Source organism: Ascaphus truei, chromosome 4 (assembly GCF_040206685.1).
Source record: "Ascaphus truei isolate aAscTru1 chromosome 4, aAscTru1.hap1, whole genome shotgun sequence".
NCBI classification, from domain to species: Eukaryota; Metazoa; Chordata; class Amphibia; order Anura; family Ascaphidae; genus Ascaphus; species Ascaphus truei.
In genome coordinates, this window is record NC_134486.1 from 214,978,363 (window position 1) to 215,001,515 (window position 23,153).

The 23,153-nt window shown below is 41.9% G+C and overlaps 1 protein-coding gene across 1 annotated transcript in view; it reads left to right on the plus strand.

The window, feature by feature from the left end:
- The window catches only part of EGLN1 (egl-9 family hypoxia inducible factor 1), a 64,781-nt gene that overhangs the window by 29,871 nt on the left and 11,757 nt on the right, over positions 1 to 23,153 (plus strand). Inside the window, exon 3 of the mRNA XM_075596846.1 lies at positions 5,854 to 5,990. Coding sequence (XP_075452961.1) covers positions 5,854 to 5,990 — 137 coding nt within the window. The remainder of the gene's footprint in view (positions 1 to 5,853; positions 5,991 to 23,153) is intronic.

Consider the following 23,153-nt stretch of genomic DNA (forward strand, 5'->3'; position numbering starts at 1 on the left):
CAGCCCTGCTTCCCTGATCCTACTCGGCACCGCTGCTACATGCACTAAGTGACTTTCCCATGAGTTACTAAATATAGCAATATCATCCAGGTATGCCCGTGTGTAACCCTGCATCCCTTTCAGTAACCTATTGACCAGGCGTTGGAAGGTAGCCGGGGCATTCTTCATCCCAAATGGCATCACTAAAAACTCAGAGGCCACTTGAAGTGATAAATGCTGACTTCTCCCTAGCCTCCTAGGTCAGGGGGATTTGCCAATACCCCTTAGACAAATCCATCGTTGTCAGATACTTTGCACCCGCAAGCACATCTAAGAGCTCATCCATTCGGGGCATGGGATTAGCATCCGACACCGTCTGAGCATTGAGCTGCCGGTAGTCCACACAGAACAGAGTGGTTCTGTCCTTCTTAGGTACCAGGACTACTGGACAAGCCCAAGGGCTCTAAGATGGTACAGTTACCACTAGGGTCCACATCTCCTCTACTTCCCTCTCTATACTGCCATTCACACCTGCTGATACATGATAGGCATGCTTATGCAGAGGTCTCTGATCACCAGTGTCCACTGGATGATCAGTAATGTGTCCTGCCCGGCTTATGAGTGAACCTCATACTGAACCTATGCTGCTCTAACATAGCCTTTGCCTGCACCCTTTGCTGTGCTCTGAGCTGGGACCCCATCTCTACCTGCTCTATGGTGCCCCCCTGTCTAGATTTCCTTAGGAGGTCAGGCAGAGCATTGCTCGCTGGGTCCCAGCATCGGTGGGCTACAGATAGCCAACACTTTTGCCACACTGTGTAAAATACTACTATGATAAGTCCTATTTCTACCTGTCTCTCCATCTAACTGTACAACATAGTTGCACTTATTCATCCTCATGACCAGGCAGCCATCAGTTTGTTGTGCCAAGTGGGCTTCAGAACAAGCATTTGCTGCCCAGGGAGGAATTCTCCACTAAGGGCAATCTGATCATAGCAAGTCTTCTGCTTGGTCTGAGCCTCGCTGAGGTTAGCCTGTGCCAACCCCATAAGCATTTCCAACTGTTCCCTGAGATCTACCACATGCTGAAGCACAGAAGCATCGGTATTAGTAGTTGTCACGGGAGACCAGGCCTTTACACCTTTATACCGGGATCATATCACTGAGTAAAACAAATGGTCATTTCTTCCATAGAAACAGACGTACACACAGTGGATGACAAAATATAAGCGAAAACACACTTACTGGGGGTCTAGGCTGCAAAACTAGCCTTTCCTAGGTGAAACAGTCCATAAAACAAAGTCTTTAGGTTGACAGGCCATCGCACAGAAGTTCTTGACGCCACCGCTGTCTCTCATCCGGAAATGCTGAAATCCCTTGACCTGGAGATAGTACTAAACGTCCTGGTACTCTTTTCGGCTTGCAATCCCAGCCGCGACCATAATGTTCTATTCTCAGAACTTGGCCCAAAAAGTGGAACTTAGAAAATGTTCCTGTCTTGAAATTTCTGAAACCGTCTCGCTGCTATTTCTCCGAGAGCATCTTTTGGTGATTTCAAATTTTGCCGCTGCTGTCTTGGCGCTTAGAATATCTCGTCCGGATTGGCTGCAGGGTTTCTTATAGTATTTTGGAATTCGTTCACAAAATACTTAAGCCAATCCCAGTGTGGGAACTTTCCAGCCAGCCAATCAGATGGCTATCAGTCTTCTGAAGCCGGGCAAGCATATCTTCTGAAATGAAACAAGGGCATGTGCGAGTTTGCCAACTTAGCCACTGGTTATGCAGAAGCTATCAGCGGGGCTAGGTGCCTCCAGGTTTGGGAAGGTGAACGCTAGATGGAACGGCTTGCATTGATTCTAGGACGTGGGTACTTCACCTAACCATCCTGCCCAAATGTTCTTCACACCTCTAGCAGCTTCTGTGGCTTTCATGTCCGGACCTCGAGTAGACACAGTGGCACCAATGTTTTGTAGCCCCCTGGCTCACTCAGAATACCGGCTTTGATAAGTCCCAGCTTATTTTACAGTGCACAAGCATAATACATTTTAAACATTAAGAGAATGGAAACAAAAGAAAACAGCGCACAACGCCAAATAGTGAAGCAAATTCAACAATATATTATAGAATTAAAAAGGGGGTAATATATCTGCGTACATGAAAAAAGTTGGTAAAAGGCATGTAGTGTGTATCACACTGTTTACCACTCGGCGGCTGTTAGCTGTAGATTCAGGTGCTTGCTTCCCTCTGCTGCTGCAGCTCAGTTGATTCTGGGGCAGGGCGTCAGTCTTTTCACTCCCAAGGGGATTTCCCTTCATGCAGCCAGGTTCAGCAGCTGGTACTGGGGCTCGGTGAAATCGCTCCTGCTTCCTGGCCGATATGAAGCTGCTCCTGTACCTCGGCAGGTGTATCCTCTGCACAGAGGTTAAAACGCAGCTTGCTGGGGTGCCCTCAGCGTGCCACGATGCAGCAGTGGTGGATTCAATAGGGAAGTTTGAACAGTCTTACAAAGTCTCTCACAAGTGTCCAAAACAGCACACAGGATGAAATAAAAACAGGACAGGCCAATACATAGACAAAGGCCAATGTAAGCAGATATAAGGCAATAGAATGTTACATCCAACTAGTTTCGTAGAATTAACTACTTCTTCAGGGAATTATCTGTTCCTTGTAGTTTGGAGGGGAAATCTTCTCTGTCCCTGGTTGCTACCTTTTCTTCAGGGTTTGTCAGCATTCAGGTTTAGAAGTTTCCCCTGTGTCTTGGAAGCAGCTCTGCTGTGTCTTCTGGCAGAGCTCAAGACATGGTCAGCTCCAGAGATCTGTGTTCTCTTGGTCAGTCTCTCCTGGGAGACTCAAGAACCTCTGCTCTGTCTCCAAAGTCCAGCTCACACGTGAGCTAAGGAGTCACTTCCTGTCTCAAAGGCAGGCTTTTTCTAAGCCATCTAAATCAGACAGGTGGTGTTAGTTAATTGCCTACCAGCAGTTAACCACCACACTGCTGGATTAGAGCCACATTTGTGAACAGGGATAAGTCCCCTGTTACAGGAACACATCACATACTCTATGAGGTAAATAAAAAAAAACATTAAGGGAACATATCACATACGCTACGAGGTAAATAAATACATTAAGGGAACATATCACATACGCTATGAGGTAAATAAAAAATACATTAAGGGAAGATATCACATACGCTTTTCGGTATATAAATAAATAATTATATTGCACATTCGTCAATTTAAAAAAAAAATATATTTAATAAAAGTTACATTCAACATTTGGCGTTGTGCGCTGTTTTCTTTTGTTTCCATTCTCTTAGTGTGTGTGGGGTGCTGAGCCACCCCTGCGTTTACAGCTGCAGACGCCATTATCCCCAACACGGTTATGTGGCACTTATTATTTAATGTATAATTATCTCTCTGTGGGAGTTGTGGTTTAATTTTTAAAAAAAATTTTTTATCACTAAATTGATGGTATAGTCACTGCACTGTATATATATATACATTTAAACTTTATAGGTAGTTAGGTAGTAGCGCACAGTTTTGTTTTTTTGTGTTTACTACATTTTAAACATACCTGTTTATTAAAATATATTTTACACTTTTATTCTGTTTAAATCTTCTGGTTATGAGACAGACAATGAGACTATTTACTTTACTTTTATTCCCACTAGCCATATTCCTCACACACTTCAAACCTGAATTAGACTTTTAAAACCCGCACAGCCTTCTGTGCTATTAAAACATTATGAAACAAAATACTTTTTCACATATTTTTTCTAAATTCCGAGGTAGAATAAAAAAACGCTTAGGTTCATTCCCAGGGCTGCATCGCAATCCCTTTGAAACCCGGACCTACGTTTCATATAAACCCTCACAACCTCATATATGGTTGGAGTACCTCTAGGACCTCTATCCTGGTTCTGGGGAACTGGGCTTTGAACTGGGGATCCCTCTGTTATTAGGGGGACCCCGGTACCGTTCTGTGGATGTTTTAAACCCCTTTGCCCTGCTTACCTTCCCGGTCTGTGCTGAAGCAGGGAGTCCTAGCAGTGAGTCGCGCAAGCGTTTTCAAGGGGAGATTTCGCCGGCGCAATGTGCCTCAATTTATCAGAGAATCCGTCTTGATTTACGGGGTATCCCGCAACTCTGGAACCCTGCTACCTTTCTGACGAAACTTTCTCCATAAAACCCCCGTTGAATCTCGTAGCCTAGCAATCTCTGCTTGCAAGCAACCATGGAAAGGTAAAACGAATATAAATTCTGTCACACAATCACATATTTTTCATGTACGACAAAGGCATCCAAGAGCTGACACTCTAAACCCCACAATATGGCTCAGAGCTAGCCAGGCATAATTCCTTTATTTATGGCCTGTTTACCCCTCACAGTCACAGTAGTCTCCCCTTTCCATCCCTCATGGAATAAGTCAAGAGGTCCCCGGACCCTGCGACCATATAGAAGCTCGAAGGGAGAGAACCCGGTAGATTCTTGCGGTACCTTTCGGTATGCAAACAGCAAATGCTGCAAATGAATCTTCCAATATTTTCCTTCAGCCTCTATCAAAGCTCAAAGCATCTGCTTCAGGGTCCCATTGAACCTTTCACATAAACCGTTTGGGGTGGTAAGGGGTCGTGCACTGGTCCTTCACCCCGCACGAATCCCAGAGACACTGTAGCAGTTCACTCATGAATTGCAACCCTTGATCGTTAGAATCTCACTAGGGAAACCTAATCTAGTGAATATGACTATCACTGCTTTAGCTACAGCCCTAGCGTCGATGGTGCCTTAGGGTAGCTGGTGACAAATTCTGGAACCCAGCTATCTAGCCACATTCTGACCAGAGTTTTTCCGTAACAACCCCCCCGCCCCTGAAACTTACATCTAGCATCTCTGCTTGCTGGCACTTCTGGAAAGGTAAAAGCACAAAAACTATTTGTCGCACAATTTTACAGACAAGCATTGACAATCAATGGGCCCGAGCTGACACTCCCGAACCCCAATTCATGGATCAGAGGTAACCAGAAGGGCTTAACCTTTATTGTTGAGCCTGGTTACCCCCTCACCGTCACAATCAGCAATCACCAAATATTTGTACCATCATGTTTGATTATCACTAATATTGAGCAAATTTGATTCAGAATCAATAATGTGGTTTTATATTTAAATATGTGTCTAATTCTAGAGCATTCTTTCAAGTAATTCGATAACTTTCATATATATAAATTTGTATAATAGTGTGTGTGTGTGCTGCACACAAACTGCCTGATCACTTAAAGCCACTCTCTCGTCGCCAGTGGTCTGTGCAATGACTGACCAATCATTGCTCTACTGACAACAGCGCTCCACAGCGACATCAAAGCCGGATGTGGTGCGCTTGGACCGACAACAGTGGTGATTGACAGGTTAAGTCACCACCACTCACTGAGGAGTGGGGAATACTCATTGGGTGAGGGGGCGGAGCTAGTCAGAGCCCTCCTGTACTCTGGCCGCCCCTGCTTTCAATGCACACTGATGGGTATGTGTGTCAGATGCACAGTTACATAGTAGATGATACATACAGTAGATACAGACACACACACAACCACTGATGGGAGGGGCAGGTGGTAACCGGAACTCCTCGGTATATTACCAAAATCTGTCAGATTTTTTTAAAACGTGTAAATAATTTAACATTTACTTGGCTATGTAGGTGACAACGGCCATTGGCACGGTAACAAGTCAATTTTTATACCGAATGCCATTCAACAGGTTATGGTAGAAGATAGTACAGATTGTTGGTGCTTGGATGTTGAAAATGTATTACTGTTTAGCAAAAGATACTAGTCATAGGATTCGTTCATTATAGCTTGCTCATAGAATACATATTTCTTTACAGGTAAACGGGGGTGTGCTTAGAATTTTTCCTGAAGGCAAAGCCCAGTTTGCTGATATTGAACCAAAATTTGACAGACTTCTGTTTTTCTGGTCAAACCGCCGCAACCCTCATGAAGTTCAGCCAGCCTTTGCCACAAGGTAAACTGTTTAATTTGTTTTTAACATTTGTAATGTTAAAGCTATGGGAATTTTCTAATAGTGATATGTAAGCAGATCCACAAGAGGGTTAGTCAGAACTAATTATGTGAAATATGAATAGCTCGAACATAGCATTTATTTGTGTCCGGTTCCTCTTCATCTAAATGAATTCACATTCCTCCCTGGCTGTCTCTTGTGGCTATTTTGATCTGGAAGTACTGGAAGTATGGCACTACAGACTCAACAATTATATTTTTCTTTGCGGTTTTAATTAGCAGGCAACTTATTTATATTATGCAGCCAGAAAGAATGGCATACAACAATGGTGCCAATTTGTGTCTGCTGTTTTGACTGTTCACTGTGGGACTCATTCAATCATGTGCAGAGCTGAAACTGTTTCGTAGAACCTTAAAGCAGCAATACTACACCCCCCCGCCCCATTTTTTTTATTTATGTTCTTATTTGTATATGTAAAGCATGTGACAACGTATAATTCTACATTCTTACCTAAGCTGGCAATAATTTTGTGCCCCTGTTATAAATCTGTAAAAATCCTTATGGTGTTACTAACTGGTGCTGCTTCAGTCAGTGTAACTCCACAGCTACAATATATCCTTACATTACTAAGGTAACAGTATCTATCGTTACAGTTTACAGCTGAAACTGCTGGGGATATTTGCAATAAAGTATCCCAAACAGGAAAGTGTTGCAAATATCTTGCACTGCTTGGGAGGTATGCTAAAACCTGCTATGTAAACCAAAGGATTCTTCAAAACTCATAACAATTTTTACGCCTCTTCCCCAAACAAGAAAAGGGGTGTTGCCATCCTGGTCAGAAACAACATCCCCTTTGCCCCAACAAAGACAATACGGGATCCAGATGGGAGATTCCTGATTTTGCAGGGCACACTCTCGGGAACCCCTATCACGCTAATCAACGTATATGCCCCATATGAAAATCAAGTCCCATTTCTCCAAAAGCTATTAGACTCACTAGACCAGGCTTCCCTAGCCTCTATGGTCTTAGCCGGCGATATCAATATGGTCCTCTCCCCAGACCAGGACAAGTCCACGGTACTAGCCACCCCCCATACTACTCAAACCCCAAAAAAAGCTAAAAAATTCAGAGAAATACTACAAAATTTCTCCCTTGTACATATTTGGAGGGTCCAGCACATAGGTCAGAGAGACTACACATTCTTCTCGGCCCCTCATCAGTCTTACTCGCGGATCGACTACTTTCTGGGCACCAACAATGTTCTCCAGGCATCCTCCCAGTCTAACATAGGCCCAATCACTTGGTCGGGCCACGCCCCGTTCGAATTAACCCTCTCTCTACCCTTCATCAAAAACAACTCGTACAAATGGAAGTTAAATTATTCCCTTCTTAATGATCCGAAGCTAGTCCAGACAATCAGGCAAAACCTATCCTCTTTTTTTTAAATAAATAAAGGATCGGTCTCGTAGTCAGCAACACTCTGGAAGCCTCGATAAGAGGGGATCTTATCTCTTTGGCCTCATATAAGAAAAAACTAAAACTTAAAACACAAAAAGACCTAACAGATAAGATCCTAAGTTTAGAACAACAGCACAAACACCTCCCCTCCAAAAGATTATACAAAATGCTTAACAAAACAAGAGCGGATCTGCCTTGAAGAGGTGGAGAGAGCGTTGAAATGGACCAACCAAAGATTTTACGACAGGGGAAATAAAGCTGATAAACTTTTGGCCACAAAATTAAGAGGTATGAAAACTAAATCCCAAATCACGAAGATACGTACCCAAAAAGGACAGATCTCCATTGTAGAAAAAGAAATCACTCACGAATTTGACAAATTTTATGAATATCTATACAACCTTCACCCCCCAGGGCAGCAACAAGAGAGGGCCAGAGTAGCCGCACAATACCTAGCAAACTGTAATTTGCCCTCACTCACGGAGGAGGAATTAGAAAAACTGAACCAACAAATTACCCATGAAGAATTATCCTCTGCTATAAGCTCGCTTAAATTAGCCACGACCCCAGGGCCAGACGGATTTTCCAACGCCTATTACAAGACGTTTGTGTCGACTCTCCCTACCTCCTAGACTTATTTAACTCCTTTTTGGAGGGTACCCCGATACCAGGAACGATTTCGGCCGCCAACCTGGCCATTATCCATAAGGAAGGAAGGGACCCGCTTCAATGCGGCAGCTATAGACCGATTTCCCTCCTTAACACAGACCTCAAACTCTTCAGCAAGATCTTAGCGAACAGACTAAACCCGATTTTCCCCAGGCTAATTCATATCGACCAAGTGGGCTTTGTGTCAGGTAGACAGGCCACTGACATCACCCGCAAAATTGTGGACATCATTGACCATGTGCATCTCAACAAACTCCAAGCCATGATTCTAAGCTTAGACGCCGAGAAGGCATTCGGCCGCATTAGTTGGTCATTACTTGACCAAACCATGCTTAAGTTTGGCTTCTCGGGCCCATACCTAGAAGGAGTCCGTGCCCTCTATCAAAACCCCACGGCGTATCTAAAACTCCCTGGCGGTCAACTAAACCCAATCCCAATAAAAAACGGAACTAGACAAGGTTGCCCCCTATCCCCACTCCTATTCGCACTCCTCTTTGAACCCCTTAGCCGCCCTAATCGGAGCCGAACCAAGTATAAAGGGCATCCCGGTCGCGGATACGGAATATAAAATCTCCCTCTTTGCAGACGATGTTATCCTGACTCTCGCAGACCCGCACACATCCCTCCCCAACCTCCAAAAATTACTAGATCAATTTAGCCAGGTTTCCGACTAAGGTCAATATGGATAAATCCGAAGCGCTTAACATCTCCCTACCAGAACATGTCTGGGAATTATTGCAAGCTAACTATAAATACCGCTGGAACTCTACCCATATAAAATACCTAGGAGTAAAGATCACCAATACCTACAAATCACTTTACCAAACTAATTACCCTCCTCTATTTAATCAAATAAATAAAGAAAGACTTAGACAATTGGAACCACCACCAAATCTCCTGGTTTGGCAGAATTGTTTCATGTAAAATAAACATCCTCCCCCGTTTACTATACTTCTTCCAAACCCTCCCAGTAATAATACCACTATCAAAATTGAAAAACTTACAATCCCATATATTCCGTTTTATTTGGAAACAGCGCAAGTCTAGGGTCCCGAGATCAGTGATGCTGTCCTCAAGGGCGAGAGGGGGTCTGGGGGCCCCGGACGTGATCAGATACTACCAAGCAGCCCAACTGCGCCAGGCGGTCAACGGGAACTACCCCACGACCTCCAACTGCTGGTTGGCGATCGAGTCCCATCACGCGTCCCCCACCCCCCTCTCTTCTGGACCCAAGCAAACAAAGAAAGGCGAACCCAGAAATTTGACCTTGGGGCGATGAGTCCATTTGGCTTAAGAATAAAGGGAAGTAGGGCCTTTCATCATCCCCTTCCCAACTCACCCCGATATTCGGAAACCCAGAATTCCCGCCTGGCTGTTCCCTAATCCCAATTCGGTCAATTTCAGGACCTAGGCATTAGAATGGTTGCAGATCTGCTGAAGAAAGAGGAACCCTTGTCCTTCCAGGAGCTCAGAGATAAACTCCACTCTCAGGACATCCACCTGTTTAAATTCTTGCAAATCAGACATTTCCTACAAGCTCTCCCTCAAAATTCCAAATTCCCTGCTCTGACTAAATTTGAATCCCTCTGCCTCAAGGGCGAGTACCAAAGGGGACTTATATCCGGGATGTACAGGGGAATTGAGTCGGCACTTCCCCCCACCCCCGTACCCACTCCTATATGCAAAAGTGGGCAGCTGACCTTAACCTACAGATCGACGAGGAAGACTGGGAGGATATCTGGAATTCAGCAAACAAAACCTCAATTTGTACCATAACTAAAGAAAACATCTATAAAATCATATTTCAATGGTACCTAACCCCGAGTAGACTGAGCCAGATCTTCCACGGTACCACAGACCTTTGCTGGAGGGGATGTGGTCAAGGAGGAGACATGACCCATATTTGGTGGTCATGTCCGGAGATCCAGAAGTTCTGGTCCAGAATCCAGAAGCTTCTCTACGAGACTCCAAATTCCACTGGACCCTCTGACATATCTGCTGGGTAAACCTATAGATGACCTGCCCTCCCCAATGTTAAGGCTGATCTCCTCTATCCTAACTGCCGCCATGTGCTCAATCGCAGCAGCCTGGGAACAAGTAAAAGCACCTTCCAAGAGTACAGTTGTCAATAGAATAAACATGGTCATGAGCATGGAAAAACTCAGTCGTCATGTTGAAACAAAGAATGCCTCAATTTTACAAAATCTGGGAACCGTGGCCGGGCGCCGTCCCTCCACAGATCCTTCAGATCCTAGCCCTAACATGAACCCCAAGAGAGTACCGGAATTGGAGTCGACTGCCCCGTTACATTCCACTTACCCCCACCCCCCATCTCTCTCTGTCTCTCCCATCTTCCCCCCTCCCTTTGTCTCCCCCTTTAACCCATCTTTAAGTAAAGAGAAAATCAGTTTATTGGTGTCGATTTATACAATCCGCAGTCATGTGCCTATGACTTCACTGTCAATGATAATATGCTATTACTGTTTGTATTTTTGTTGCAAAACCCCAATAAACGAAACAGATTGGGGGGAAAAAAACTCATAACAAATGGCATTAAGAGTTGAATAACGATTAAAAAAAAAAATAAGCAGCAAGTATCATCTAATACCACAGAACTGGCTTAGAAAAAAAACAAAACATAGATTTCACATATTTTGCTGCTTCAAGTTGTTTAGGATTTAGGAGGGATGACTTCACAGAACGAATTAACTAGCGTTAATATCTACATTAGATGACTGGATTTGTGTGGAGAACACAGTAAATCAGAAAAAGGGAAGGGAAACACAAAATGGATGTGCACCCTAAAAGAATTCACTTATATGCACACCAACCTAATGTAAAAATTAACTTTTAATAAGTGTCTTAAAACATATATTACCAAAGTAATGTGTAATGTGGATTTAAAATGTATTAAATCAGAAATATCTGGCATCCGTGTCTTTAATTATTAGGTCGTGCTGTCCCAGATATCCACTTCGTATTAATGGGATACTGAAGACAGAGGATGCTAGGAGTCAGGGTGTTAACCCCTCTGGAGCAACGATGAGACCCAGTGGTGATAATATATAATTGTTCACAGATAGAGCTTCCTTGCTAGTTAGACCAGTGCTACGCACTGCAATAAGGGCCCTGGTGTATTGAAGTGCAAGTGCCTGGATAGTGAAGTTAACACATATAGTGTAATGATAGTATAGACACTGCAACATACAACCACCAGACTCAGCAGTACTGGGGTAAATAGCACAAAGATAATGTGAAGGCACCTCACATAGAGTGCAAGGAAAGCAAGCACACAAACTGTGAAAATAAATAAATAAACAACTATCTGCTAGGGTCTACAAAGTTAGAACCAGGAGACTACAGACACTGCATTAAAACAGCTCCAAGTAGGAGACTGACAACATTGCGCGTCCAACGCGCGTTTCCCTCCAGCAAAGGAGCTTCTTCAGGGACAAATTTGTCTGTACTATCATTACACTATATGTTAACTTCACTATCCAGGCACTTGCACTTCAATACACCAGGGCCCTTATTGCAGTGCGTAGCACTGGTCTAACTAGCAAGGAAGCTCTATCTGTGAACAATTTTATATATTATCACCACTGGGTCTCATCGTTGCTCCAGAGGGGTTAACACCCTGACTCCTAGCATCCTCTGTCTTCAGTATCCCATTAATACGAAGTGGATATCTGGGACAGCACGACCTAATAATTAAAGACACGGATGCCAGATATTTCTGATTTAATACATTTTAAATCCACATTACACATTACTTTGGTAATATATGTTTTAAGACACTTATTAAAAGTTAATTTTTACATTAGGTTGGTGTGCATATAAGTGAATTCTTTTAGGGTGCACATCCATTTTGTGTTTCCCTTCCCTTTTTCTGATTCACTTTTCAGTTCACAGTTTGCACCCATCTTTTTGATTACCTCACTTACATAATTGATTACATTATACAATTGGTATGGTCCTGTGATCACTCCCCACCCCTTCGTTGTTTCTATAAGAGAACACTAAGTAGTTGAGGTTATTAGAGAAGTTTGGCCTGTGGAAGATACAGCACCTGCATATCTACCAAACCTGCTCACATAGTAGCAGAGTTAGCAAAAACACAAAATGCTGCCATAAACACCAGGAAGCTTGAGCAACTACTGGGTAGTGTTTTTTTTATTGTTTGTTTTTCCAAATATATTTATTGGGTGAACATAAGATACACAACATCTCAAAACATTAGTTAAAAACAGAACACCGTTGTTTTTTTCAGTAAATATAGAAAAAGAACAGTGAATAATATTAAATAACACCTGATCAACAGCCTAGTTTCGTTTGCAAACACTATGTATTGCAAACACGGTGTATTGATTTGCATCTAGATGGTAACAAGGGCCATCCAGCGTTATACAATAAATGTCCTACTAGACACTAGAGGGACAAAGACATAGCAAGAAAGATAGAGAAGTTGGGGGGGGGGGGGGGGGGGTAGAGGCAATGATCCCCCTTATGTGCCCGCAGTCATCATAGCTAATCTCATTTTTACATCAGTTCCGATCACCGACCCAGCCATGGGTTCCACATTTTATAAAATGTATTGGTTGACTGCTTCAGGAAGGCTGTCAATTTCTCCATCACCTCATTTATCCTTTTGTCAACAGTCTGTCTAGAGGGGTGAGCTATCTTCTTCCAAGAGGCTGCCATAGCACATCTAGCTGCAGTCAAAATAAATCATATCAGCCTTCTTATTGGGCAACCAATGTCTTCAACTAGTTTAGCGAACAAAAATGTGGGAATTGACAGATCCGTTATTTCTTTAATAATGTAATCCAATATTTCTGTGTCGCCGGACATGTCCACCAAATACGGACCATATCGCCTCTCTGCCCGCAGCCCCTCACGCACAGATCAAACACCAGAGGGTAGATTTGTTTCAACCGACTTGGGGTGAGGTACCAATAAAATAGATTTTTTTTTTTTTTCTCTTTAATGTTTGTGCATATGGAAGTTTTTGCAGCAAACTTCCGTATATCATTCCAGCCACCCCTGTCAATTTCTATATTTAAATCTGCCACCCATAGAATCACGATCAGGTGCGTTGACTGAGGCCTCCAATTCGGCATATATTACATAGTTACATAGTAGATGATGTTGAAAAAAGACGTACGTCCATCAAGTTCAACCTATATATATTCTTGTTACCAAACCTTTTTGATAACTACCTCTCCTACATAATGCCTCAAAACTTGTGAGGGAGATGAATTCTAATTTTGGAGAATTTTTTTTTTGGTAAAAAGTGCCTAATCTGAAGAAATTTAAACATACTAAGGTCTGGTGCCTGATACCTGGTTCGGAGCTCTTGGAAACTAGAACGTTTCCCATTATGTAATAGGTCGGCAAATACTGTAATATTTTTAGCTTTGAATTGATCGAATTGTATATAATCACAACCTGGAGGGAAGTTAGGATTATTAAAAAGTGGGGCGAGTTGTGAAACGGGAGACACGAGATTAAATTTGCCCTTAGACTTGCTCCAGATCTCCCAGGTAAATCTCATCAGCCCCAGCTCAAACCTTTTTTGTTTGCACCTCCTTATCTGGTGCCCATAGGGACATTGGAAGAGAAGACGTTCTAGCATATTGGGATTCTATGGCCAACCAACAGTTTTGCTTTGCCATAATTGGGCAGCTTGGTAGTGTTTTGAGATATCTGGGACACCCCATCCTCCTCTTGACTTTGAAGTCATCACCGATATAGCTGTTATAGGTCTTTTGCCCTGCCAAATAAAATGAAATATTCTGACCTGTAGGTTTTTCAATCTAGATCCCGGTATCCGGATCGGGAGAGTCTGGAAATGATATAAAGTCTATGGAGTACATTCATTTTAATTGATACTATTCTCCCGATCCATGACACCTGGTATCCTTCCCACTTCGCTAGACCCCTTTTAATTTTATCAAACAAGGGTGGGTAGTTGCTTTGATTTAAGAGTGATAATTCCTGATCACATTTACCCCATAATATTTAATATATGAGGAACTCCATCTATAGTTAAAATTCAATTTTAATTATTTTATCTCCGGATCAGGGAGATTCAAATTTAGAGCCTCTGACTTATCGTTATTAATTTTACATGCGGAGATTTTCCCAAAGTCTGATTCTTTTTGGAGGTTGGGTAATGAAGTCTGGGGGTTTGCTAAAGTCAGAATAATATAGTCGGCGAATAATGAGATTTTATCATTTATTTTTTCCAATCACTATACCATGTACTGTATATTACTATTTGCTTTAAAATTAGCAGCTAATGACTCAATCGTTAGAGCAAAAAGAAGAGGAGATAATGAGCACCCCTGTCTCGTACCATTTTTAATTTTAATCGGTCCGGGTTATTCCCTGGTAGTTTAACTAAAGCTGTAGGAGTCTGGTATAATGCCCGAACTCTTCCTAAGAACGAGTCTTTAAATCCACATTTCTGTAATGTTTTACCTAAGAATACCCAATATATTCTATCAAACACCTTCTCTGCATCGAACTTAGAAGAATGGCTTTGATTACAGTAAAGTGGATATGATCCACTATATTTATTATTTTCTGGGTGTTATCTGAAGCTTGTCTACTGGACACATCCAACCTGGTCGATATGAATCAGTCTAGGCAGAATTGGGTTTAGCCTGTTTGCTAGAATTTTGCTATATAATTTTAGATCATTATTTAGTAAAGAGATTGGGCGATAGCTTCCACATTACTCAGGGTCTCGCTCTCTTTGTGTCTGATAGCCAAATTTGCGGACGACATAGATGGTGGAATTGGACTTCCTTCCATGAATGAGTTATACATCTCCAGTAAATATGGTGAAAGTATAGGTAGAAACCTCTTGTAGTAAACTATGATAAAACCATCAGGGCCTGGGGCCTTAGATATTTTCAATGTTTTAACCGCTTCTGCTAGTTCAGTCTGGGTAATCCTGCCATTTAGTACTCTGATTTCCTCCTCAGTTAATTGGGGCAAATTGCAATTTTCCAAGTATCTCTCAACTGCCTGTGAAGTAGGGAGCTGGGAAGCCCCTTTGGAGGAATTTAGATTATATCATTTTGTATAGAATTTGTTGAATTCTTGTGCAATTCCTCTGTTATTATATATAACTTTGCCATTTTTATCTTTGACCGCTGTTATTTGTGATCTCACCCTCACCCCTCTTAGCTTATTAGCTAGCTGCCTTATTACCTTTATCATAATATCGTTGATTAGTCCATTTCAAGGCCTTTTCAACATCCTCTAATTGGATCTGTCTTAGCCCTGATCTAGCTGCGACCAGAGCTTTATATATATTTTTTGACGGTTTTGCTTTATGTAGTTGTTCTAAATTTGTAACTTTATCAAATAATTCTTTATATATTTTTGATTTGACTTTTTTCCTATAAGAAGCTATGGAGATAAAATTACCCCTAATCGTAGCTTTATGGGCTTCCCAGAGCATCGCCGGGGATGTGACAACCTTTGAGGTTGAAATATTCTTTTAAGGCCTGTTTAATTTTTTTTCAATTTTGGGGTGATTCAGTAGTGAATCATTTAATCTCCAATGAAAGGAATTAGTATTTACAAACGGGAGGGTGAGGGTTAGATCAATAGGTGCATGATCTGACCAGGTTATAGGTCCAATATCTGAATATAGGGAGGCTTGGAGAATATTTTTTGTGAACAAAAAACAATCTATTCTTGAGAGAGTTTAGTGAGGGGGAGAATAGAACGTATAGTCCCTTTGGTCCTGATGTTGTGCCCTCCATACATCCATCAACAGAAAGTCCTTTATTATACTTCAAAATACTTTGTTGCATTTTTTTTTTGCACGTGAGGTGTGGGTCTGCCCTGGGGCAGAGGATCTGTCCACCTTAGGATTAGAAACCATATTTAGATCTCCCGCTACAATCAGAGAAGACAGAAAACTGGGTTCAATCGTCTCTAGAACCGATCTCAGAAATTCCGATTGGTTCTCGTTTGGCGAGTATAAATTGATTAGAGCAATAGCTGAGCCGGAAAGTGAACCATAAATGACAAGAAATCTACCCTCTGGGACCTGGACAATTTTTTCTGCGCTGAAGGAAGCCCCCTGTCGGAATAGAATTGCAACCCCTTGTTTCTTGCTGCTTAATGAAGAATAAAATGCTTGCTGGAAAACACTCCTAAATATGTTAGGAGGGTCAATAGCGCCAAAATGTGATTCCTGGAGGAATATTATATCGCCACCTGATCTTTTAAGTTCCTGGTGGGCCAGCCTCCTTTTCTTATTAGTCTGAAGCCCCTCCACATTTAGTGACATGATTTTTATAGAAGTGGGTAAGCCATTATCTTTGATATTCGAATAGAGTATTAAGGCTTCCCCTTTCCCTCTGGGGTGGCCCTTACACATTTCTATTAGTATATCTAAATCTTTTATTCACGCAACTTGGGGGGTCTCCATGTTTGCGTCCGTTCTGGTGGACCAGGTGTAAGGGGTGGGGTGGGGGGAGAGAAAGGAAGTTTAGAAGGGGAGGAAACCTGCTGGGAACAAAGCAGCAGGAGAAAGAGACAAAGAGGTCAAAAGACAGGCCCTAAATTAGAAAAAACAGTTATCTTAACAACTGGATTGCAGGGCATAAGGCCTTTTGGAGACAACTCCGGTCCTGGAATCACATGGACAGCAAAAGGAAGGTCACTGGGATCCCCAATCTTATTCAGTAAAAATTCCCCACTTATTTTTGCTAATACAGTACTTCTCATCGCTGGGGGATATATATTTAGTCTCCTATCAAATATAAATACATTCTTAATTTGTCATCTGGTTCTCCCTACAGAAAGCTTCTTTAGACCTTTTTATATTACTAAGGGGAGGGGGTTGGAAGGAGTACTAATGCTTGTATTGATAAACTTGACATCATAGACTCAGCTATTAGCTAGGACACAAATTCACCTCTAAGCTAGTTTGGATTTTCTAGAAATAGTGTGTATAGGGAGAAACCGGGTCCATGTAACAAACAGTTTTTCGAATTGGTATTGTCTCAGTAATTGTCATCGCTCTGACCTTACGGCACAGCTGATCCAATGGGCTCAACGATCAATCTTATTTGATGTATGCATGGTATTAAAACACAAGGTGTGCATCCCCTGAGTATATTTGTGTACCACCAGTTCCTGTAGCTAATATGGCATCACACATATAATACCCAGAGAGACAATAATGGGGATAAGAGGGGGATGGGGTCAAGGGGGTATTTTATATCATCACAACTTCAGTACAGGAGATCCTCTTGTATTATTAATAAACCGGCCATCGCTGGCCTCAGTTTTTAGAAAATTCCAAACATCATTCAAACAGTTCAAACATTTCAAATTCACTTAACTTCCGCATTAACATGCGTTGCATTTAGGTGGGGTAGAAAAAGAGTCATGGGGGAGGATAAGAAGGGAGGTGAAATGGGAAAGGAAACAGGTGAGGGGGGAAGGGGGGAGAGGAAGGGAAAGGGGAGGAATATAGGGGAGAGGGATAAACAACTCACTATATGCACATAAAAATCTAAATAGTTACGTTTCAAAAACACTGCAAAACACTCCAAAAGAGAACTTCAAAAAACTTGGACACTTGAGTCAGTTTAGCAGAAAACCAGTGATTACCATTTATCTGCTGCATAAAAACAGTTGAGTAATTCAACTGGAAGTTTTAAGTGAAAAACTTCTATCCCTTAGAGAGGGGTCTCTTGACCGCCCAAAGTCTGGCCAACATCTGAGGGTCGGGGTGGCCCGCTCAATATTTTAGAGGGGAAAGAGAGGGATGGGAATAGATCTGTTAGACCCAAATAGCTGAGACTAAGTCGTTATATCTTGGGGCAGGTAGGGTGGGCAGCTCCATCACTGATTAGACCCATAAAAACATCGGGAAGTGATTCAAATTATAACCACTCAAAATAACCTTAATTAAACTAATTTCTCACTGGCAGAGTACTTAACCGCCCGGAACTCGGTTCTTCCCCGAGCATCCGGTAGCCGGGCCAGGGCGCTCAGAACAGGGAACAAGAGGCACCGATCAAACCTGGATATAATGCTGAAGGTGAAGCTGCACATCTAAGGGTTGGGTAAGGATCGTCTGTTTCCCCCCAGTCACCGTTAGAGCTTGTGGGTGCGTTTTGTCTGGTAGTCGGGCTCATCAGCTGGTCCCTCTACATTACCAACAAAACAAACAAAGTGCTATATTATAATCCAGTTGAGTCTCCTCCATGGGCCGGTGGACCAGGTTCCAAACTCCACCAAAAAACCCCCCTCCCCCCAAACCCAACAAGCAAAACTGGCTTCATCTTGGTCGGGCCCCTTCAATACCAGGGGTCTTCATACCCAGATTTGATTGTAGACGTCGGGATCCAAACATCATCGAAAACAGCCTTCTTTCCTCGGGCAACAATCAGGATGGGGCCAAATAACAGCGAACTATCTGTGCAGTGTCGTCCTCTTAGATCTCTTATCTATGGGATTTTTGCCCTGCTAGTCTCTCCGAGGCTCTGGGCGGTCCTGCACCTCGATCTGGTCTTTGGGGTCTTGGTGGTTCGCTATTTTGAGGTACTGGGAGTGTCAGGCCCAGCATACGGATTCCTTTAATATACTGTATAAAGAAAAGTAAACCAGTTATAGGCACTCTCCCCTACATGTGTGTATTATTATTATTATTAAAAATTAACTTTATTAAATAATCCTTAAAATATATTCATGGTGAAACAACGACGCAGAACTATATCCTTCAACACCTGTTGTGGGTGTTAGGATTTTAAAGTAAATGAGGATTGTTATTATCTATAAATATTTAACATACCCTGGTACAGTGACCAATTGTGAAAAATAGATGCCCCTTTAGTATATATTGGGGTTTAGGATGTATAGACACCTTCCATTACCATACTGATAAAGAATGTCAATCTAAATATATAAGCCATAGTTAAATCCAGGAGTGATATCTGTATTTGTACCAACTCCAAATAAAAGGTATTAAAATTAAAGGAGGTATAATGTAACGTGTTTATAGTAGTATAGTGATTGAACATATCAACTATAGCATATAATTGGTATCCTGATGTGTAAGGCAGAGAGGGATCATTTGTATTATAAACAGGTCTTCTTATTATGAGTCAATCCCTGATCAGTAGTTCAGGCAAGCCACCCTGTTATTGTGCAGCTGTTAAGGGTTACTCTGGGTCAATGCCCCATAGTGAGTTGGTTATACCTCAACAGAATGAAATCCACAGTGTTGTGCAAGGACATGCAGCATCATCCTGAGCGATATATATTTGAACCACTGTGGAGTATATATACACTGGTCGTATTTTGATTTTAGTAGATTTTAAAATGAGATATGATCTACTGTGATGAAGATAGGTAGGTATGGTATACTGTACACAAGCTATCACCATGTAACTCCTATATCAGGAACAAATCACTATGGATAAACAGAATAATGTCCTAGACTTGGATTTGGGTAGAATACACTCTATATTAATACGTCTGTAACAATCACATGGAGTCATATCCTGGTCAGTAATACAGGTAAGCCACACTGTTATTATGCAACTGTTAAGGGTTACTCCGGGTCAATGCCCTATAGTGAGCTGGTTAAGCCTTAATAGAATCAAGTCATCTGTGTAGTGCAATGACCTGCAGCATCATACCGAACAGTATATTAAACTTCTGTGAAGTATACAAATACAGTCATATTGAATCTTGGTAGATATTAAAAGTAATAGATAATCTACTGTTGTAAAGATAGGTAGGTATAGTATACACCAGCAATCACCGTGTAATTCTTATATCAGGAACAAATCACTGTGGATAAACAGTATGATGTCTAATACTGGAATTGGGTAGAATAGACTCCAATAGTAACAAGTCTGTCACAATCACATAGATACAAATGAATGAATAAACCCTGATGGCTTAACGTGGCTATTATACCGAGCTAAAAGTACAGAGTGAAACACTGTATTGGTGGTGTAAAAAGAACACCCCTTCTACTTGCTCGACTTGCCACCAGGAGGCTATTTACAGTATGCCGAGTCTTAACTGTAGTAGGGAAGCGTGAGCATATCAGTGCGCAAGTAAGTGCTGCATAAGTATGAAGCCCTGTACAGTATAGTAGTGATCCGCATAGCCCCAGATACCACATAGCCAAAAGGTAAGTGAATAAGTACAGGGAAACCTCTTTGCTGGTGATGTTCTAAAACATCCCTTGCCTAGTGCTGGGCTTGCCTGGAGGCTATTGTGCCAAGTCTTTTTGCAGTAACAGGGAAGCGCTAGCGATTGTGATCGCATGTAAGTGCTTGTTAAGTGCTGTTGCCGTAGATGCGTGCGTTTCACGTGTGAACACGCTTTTTCAAGGCGTTGGGTGGGGAGTCCCAGTCCTTGCCTGAAAGCTTATAAAGCCGCGTCAGGTAGGTGTTATCAGATTTTACCCTTTCTGTGTCAATTCTCATTTGCCTATACGATGCATATTACTGTTGCTAATCTAAGTAGTATTCAGCAATATTGAATAAGGAAGACATCAAATACTGGTCCGTGTTTTATTCTCACAGATAGTATATTATATACTTTTAACAAGTTTATGTCTTGGTTGCCATATTAATAGCAGCCACAATGAAAGTTTACTTAGTGGGGCTGGCAATTCAGTTATTTGTGTGCCAATCCACTCCTGTCTCTGACAGTCTTGTGGTTTTAGATTTTAGTTCAATCTACAAATAATATTATGTTTGAATGTCACTTTTGCCACCAATCAAGTAACTATGTAAATAAAAAAATAGTTTATTCAGTATGCAGGATTTCAGGTAAGTAAAGATTTTCTAACCCAATAAAAATACATTTCAAACAGTGTGGTCTTACTCTCCATGATCTTCTCTTAATGCACGTAATATAGATATTTTAGTAGAGGCTATTAAAATGTATCAAACAAATATGTATGTTAAATAAAAGGTGAAAACACAAATCCTTCATTTAGACCTCTTGGTGATAAAGTGCCTAACATGTAAATACACCTTGATTCTTTCTTTAGGTGCTCCTTGTCCCAATCCTCTCTGTGGCTGCCAGGGAAAATTTGGTCAATTCCTATCAATTGTAATGTGTTCATGTCACGATATACTGTATGGTGTTTGTTTCCATGTTTCGCCACTAGTGTATCCAGGTGATTCCTTACAGATCATATATGCTCCAAGACTCGCTGTTTAAATTGTCTGCGAGTCTTGCCCACATTTTTTGCCACAATGGAAAATGGCCATGTAGGTAACCCCAGTAAAAATACAGCTAATGTACTTCCTAATTGTAAAATTCTTTGTATCATTCAAATTTGCAAATTGTTTTGTCACTTTAACATATTGACATGCTTTGCACCTTTGACATCCATGGCATCCAGTTGGTTTTATTGGTAACCGTGTTTGTACCTGGTTGAAGTGACTGTACAAGTCTATCACAAAGATTCCTGCTTCTTCTACTTGTTGGATGAATAGATGTGGATGCAGTACTTCATTTAGATCTTCATCTGATTGTAAGATGTTCCAGTGTTTTCTTAGTATATTTTGTACAAGTCCCAAACAGTGGGGACTTGTACAAAATATACTAAGAAAACACGAACATCCAACAATCAGATGAAGATCTAAATGAAGGATGATTCTGCATGTCATTGCACTACACTGGATTTCATTCTGTTGAGGTATAACCAACTCACTATGGAGCATTGACCCAGAGTAACCCTTAACCGCTGCACAATAACAGGGTGGCTTCCCTGAACTACTGATCAGGGTATGACTCATAATAAGACCTATTTATAATATAAATATTTATAAATAGTCACAAACCTCATTTACTTTAAAATCCTAACACCCACAACAGGTGTTGAAGGATATAGTTCTGCGTCATTGTTTCCCCATGTATATATTTGAAGGATTTATTTAATAAAGTTATTTTTAATAATGTCATAATACACCCACCTAGGATAGAGAGTGCCCATAACTAGGTTTACTTTTCTTTATACAGTATTTTATACTTGCCTTGACCTAGAGGAGCACCATCCTCATATTTTGGCTGAGCGAAGGTACCCCCTTTCTTTGTTTGCGTACGGATAATGTATAAATGTGCCTGTTGAAAAGGTGTTTGCCGTTTTTAATAACAATAAGCCTAAATGGGAACCCCCATCTGTATCGCACCCCATTTTTCCTGAGGTGAAGGGTCAGTGGCTTAAGTTCCCGGCGTGTCTTCATGGTCACTTTAGACAAATCATTGAAGATTTGCAGAGGTTCATTCTCAAAATGAATGACATCCTTCTCCCTACATGCCCCAATATTCTTTCCTTAGCGGAGTAACTATGAAGCCGTACAATTACGTCTCTTCGATGTTTTGGGTCGCCTGACCTAGGTCCCAAAACCCGATTGGCCCGGTCAATTTCAAGATCCTTTTCCTCGAAATCATCGTAGATGGCATTGAAAAGATTGATTACATAGGATCGGAGGAGATCAGGAAGTACTGTTTCTAGGATATTGTGAATCCTTAAATTCTGCGTCCAGTCATGATTTTCTTGGTCCTCAATGCCCTCTTTAAGAAGGTTGATCTCCTGGCTCAGGCACAGAATCTCATCATCTGCTGCTGTTTGTGCCTGGGGGGCGTCTTCCAGCTTCGTCTCCAAAGCTGTAGTCTTCTCGGAGAGACCATTTATTTCTTCCTTTAACTCCATTACTGCAGCTTTTAAATCCTATTGCAGGGATTGGTGCAGCTTGTCATGCATTTTGGTGAGGAGATCATCCAGGTAGGCGCATGTTACTTCACTCTCACCTGCTATCCCCAAGACTGTCTGGTACGGTTCTTTGTGTGCAGGGGCATGTGATTCGGCGCCATCTTGCTCTCCGGTGGAAGCGCCCAACCCGTGTTGTGGCAGTGAAAAGTACCGCGAGACACCCTGGGTTAGGGTTTTTTTTTGTCTTTGAGGACATGACCGGGATCTGGGCTGTGCAATCCGCCCGTGCAGGATGTAAATTCTCGGGAGATTA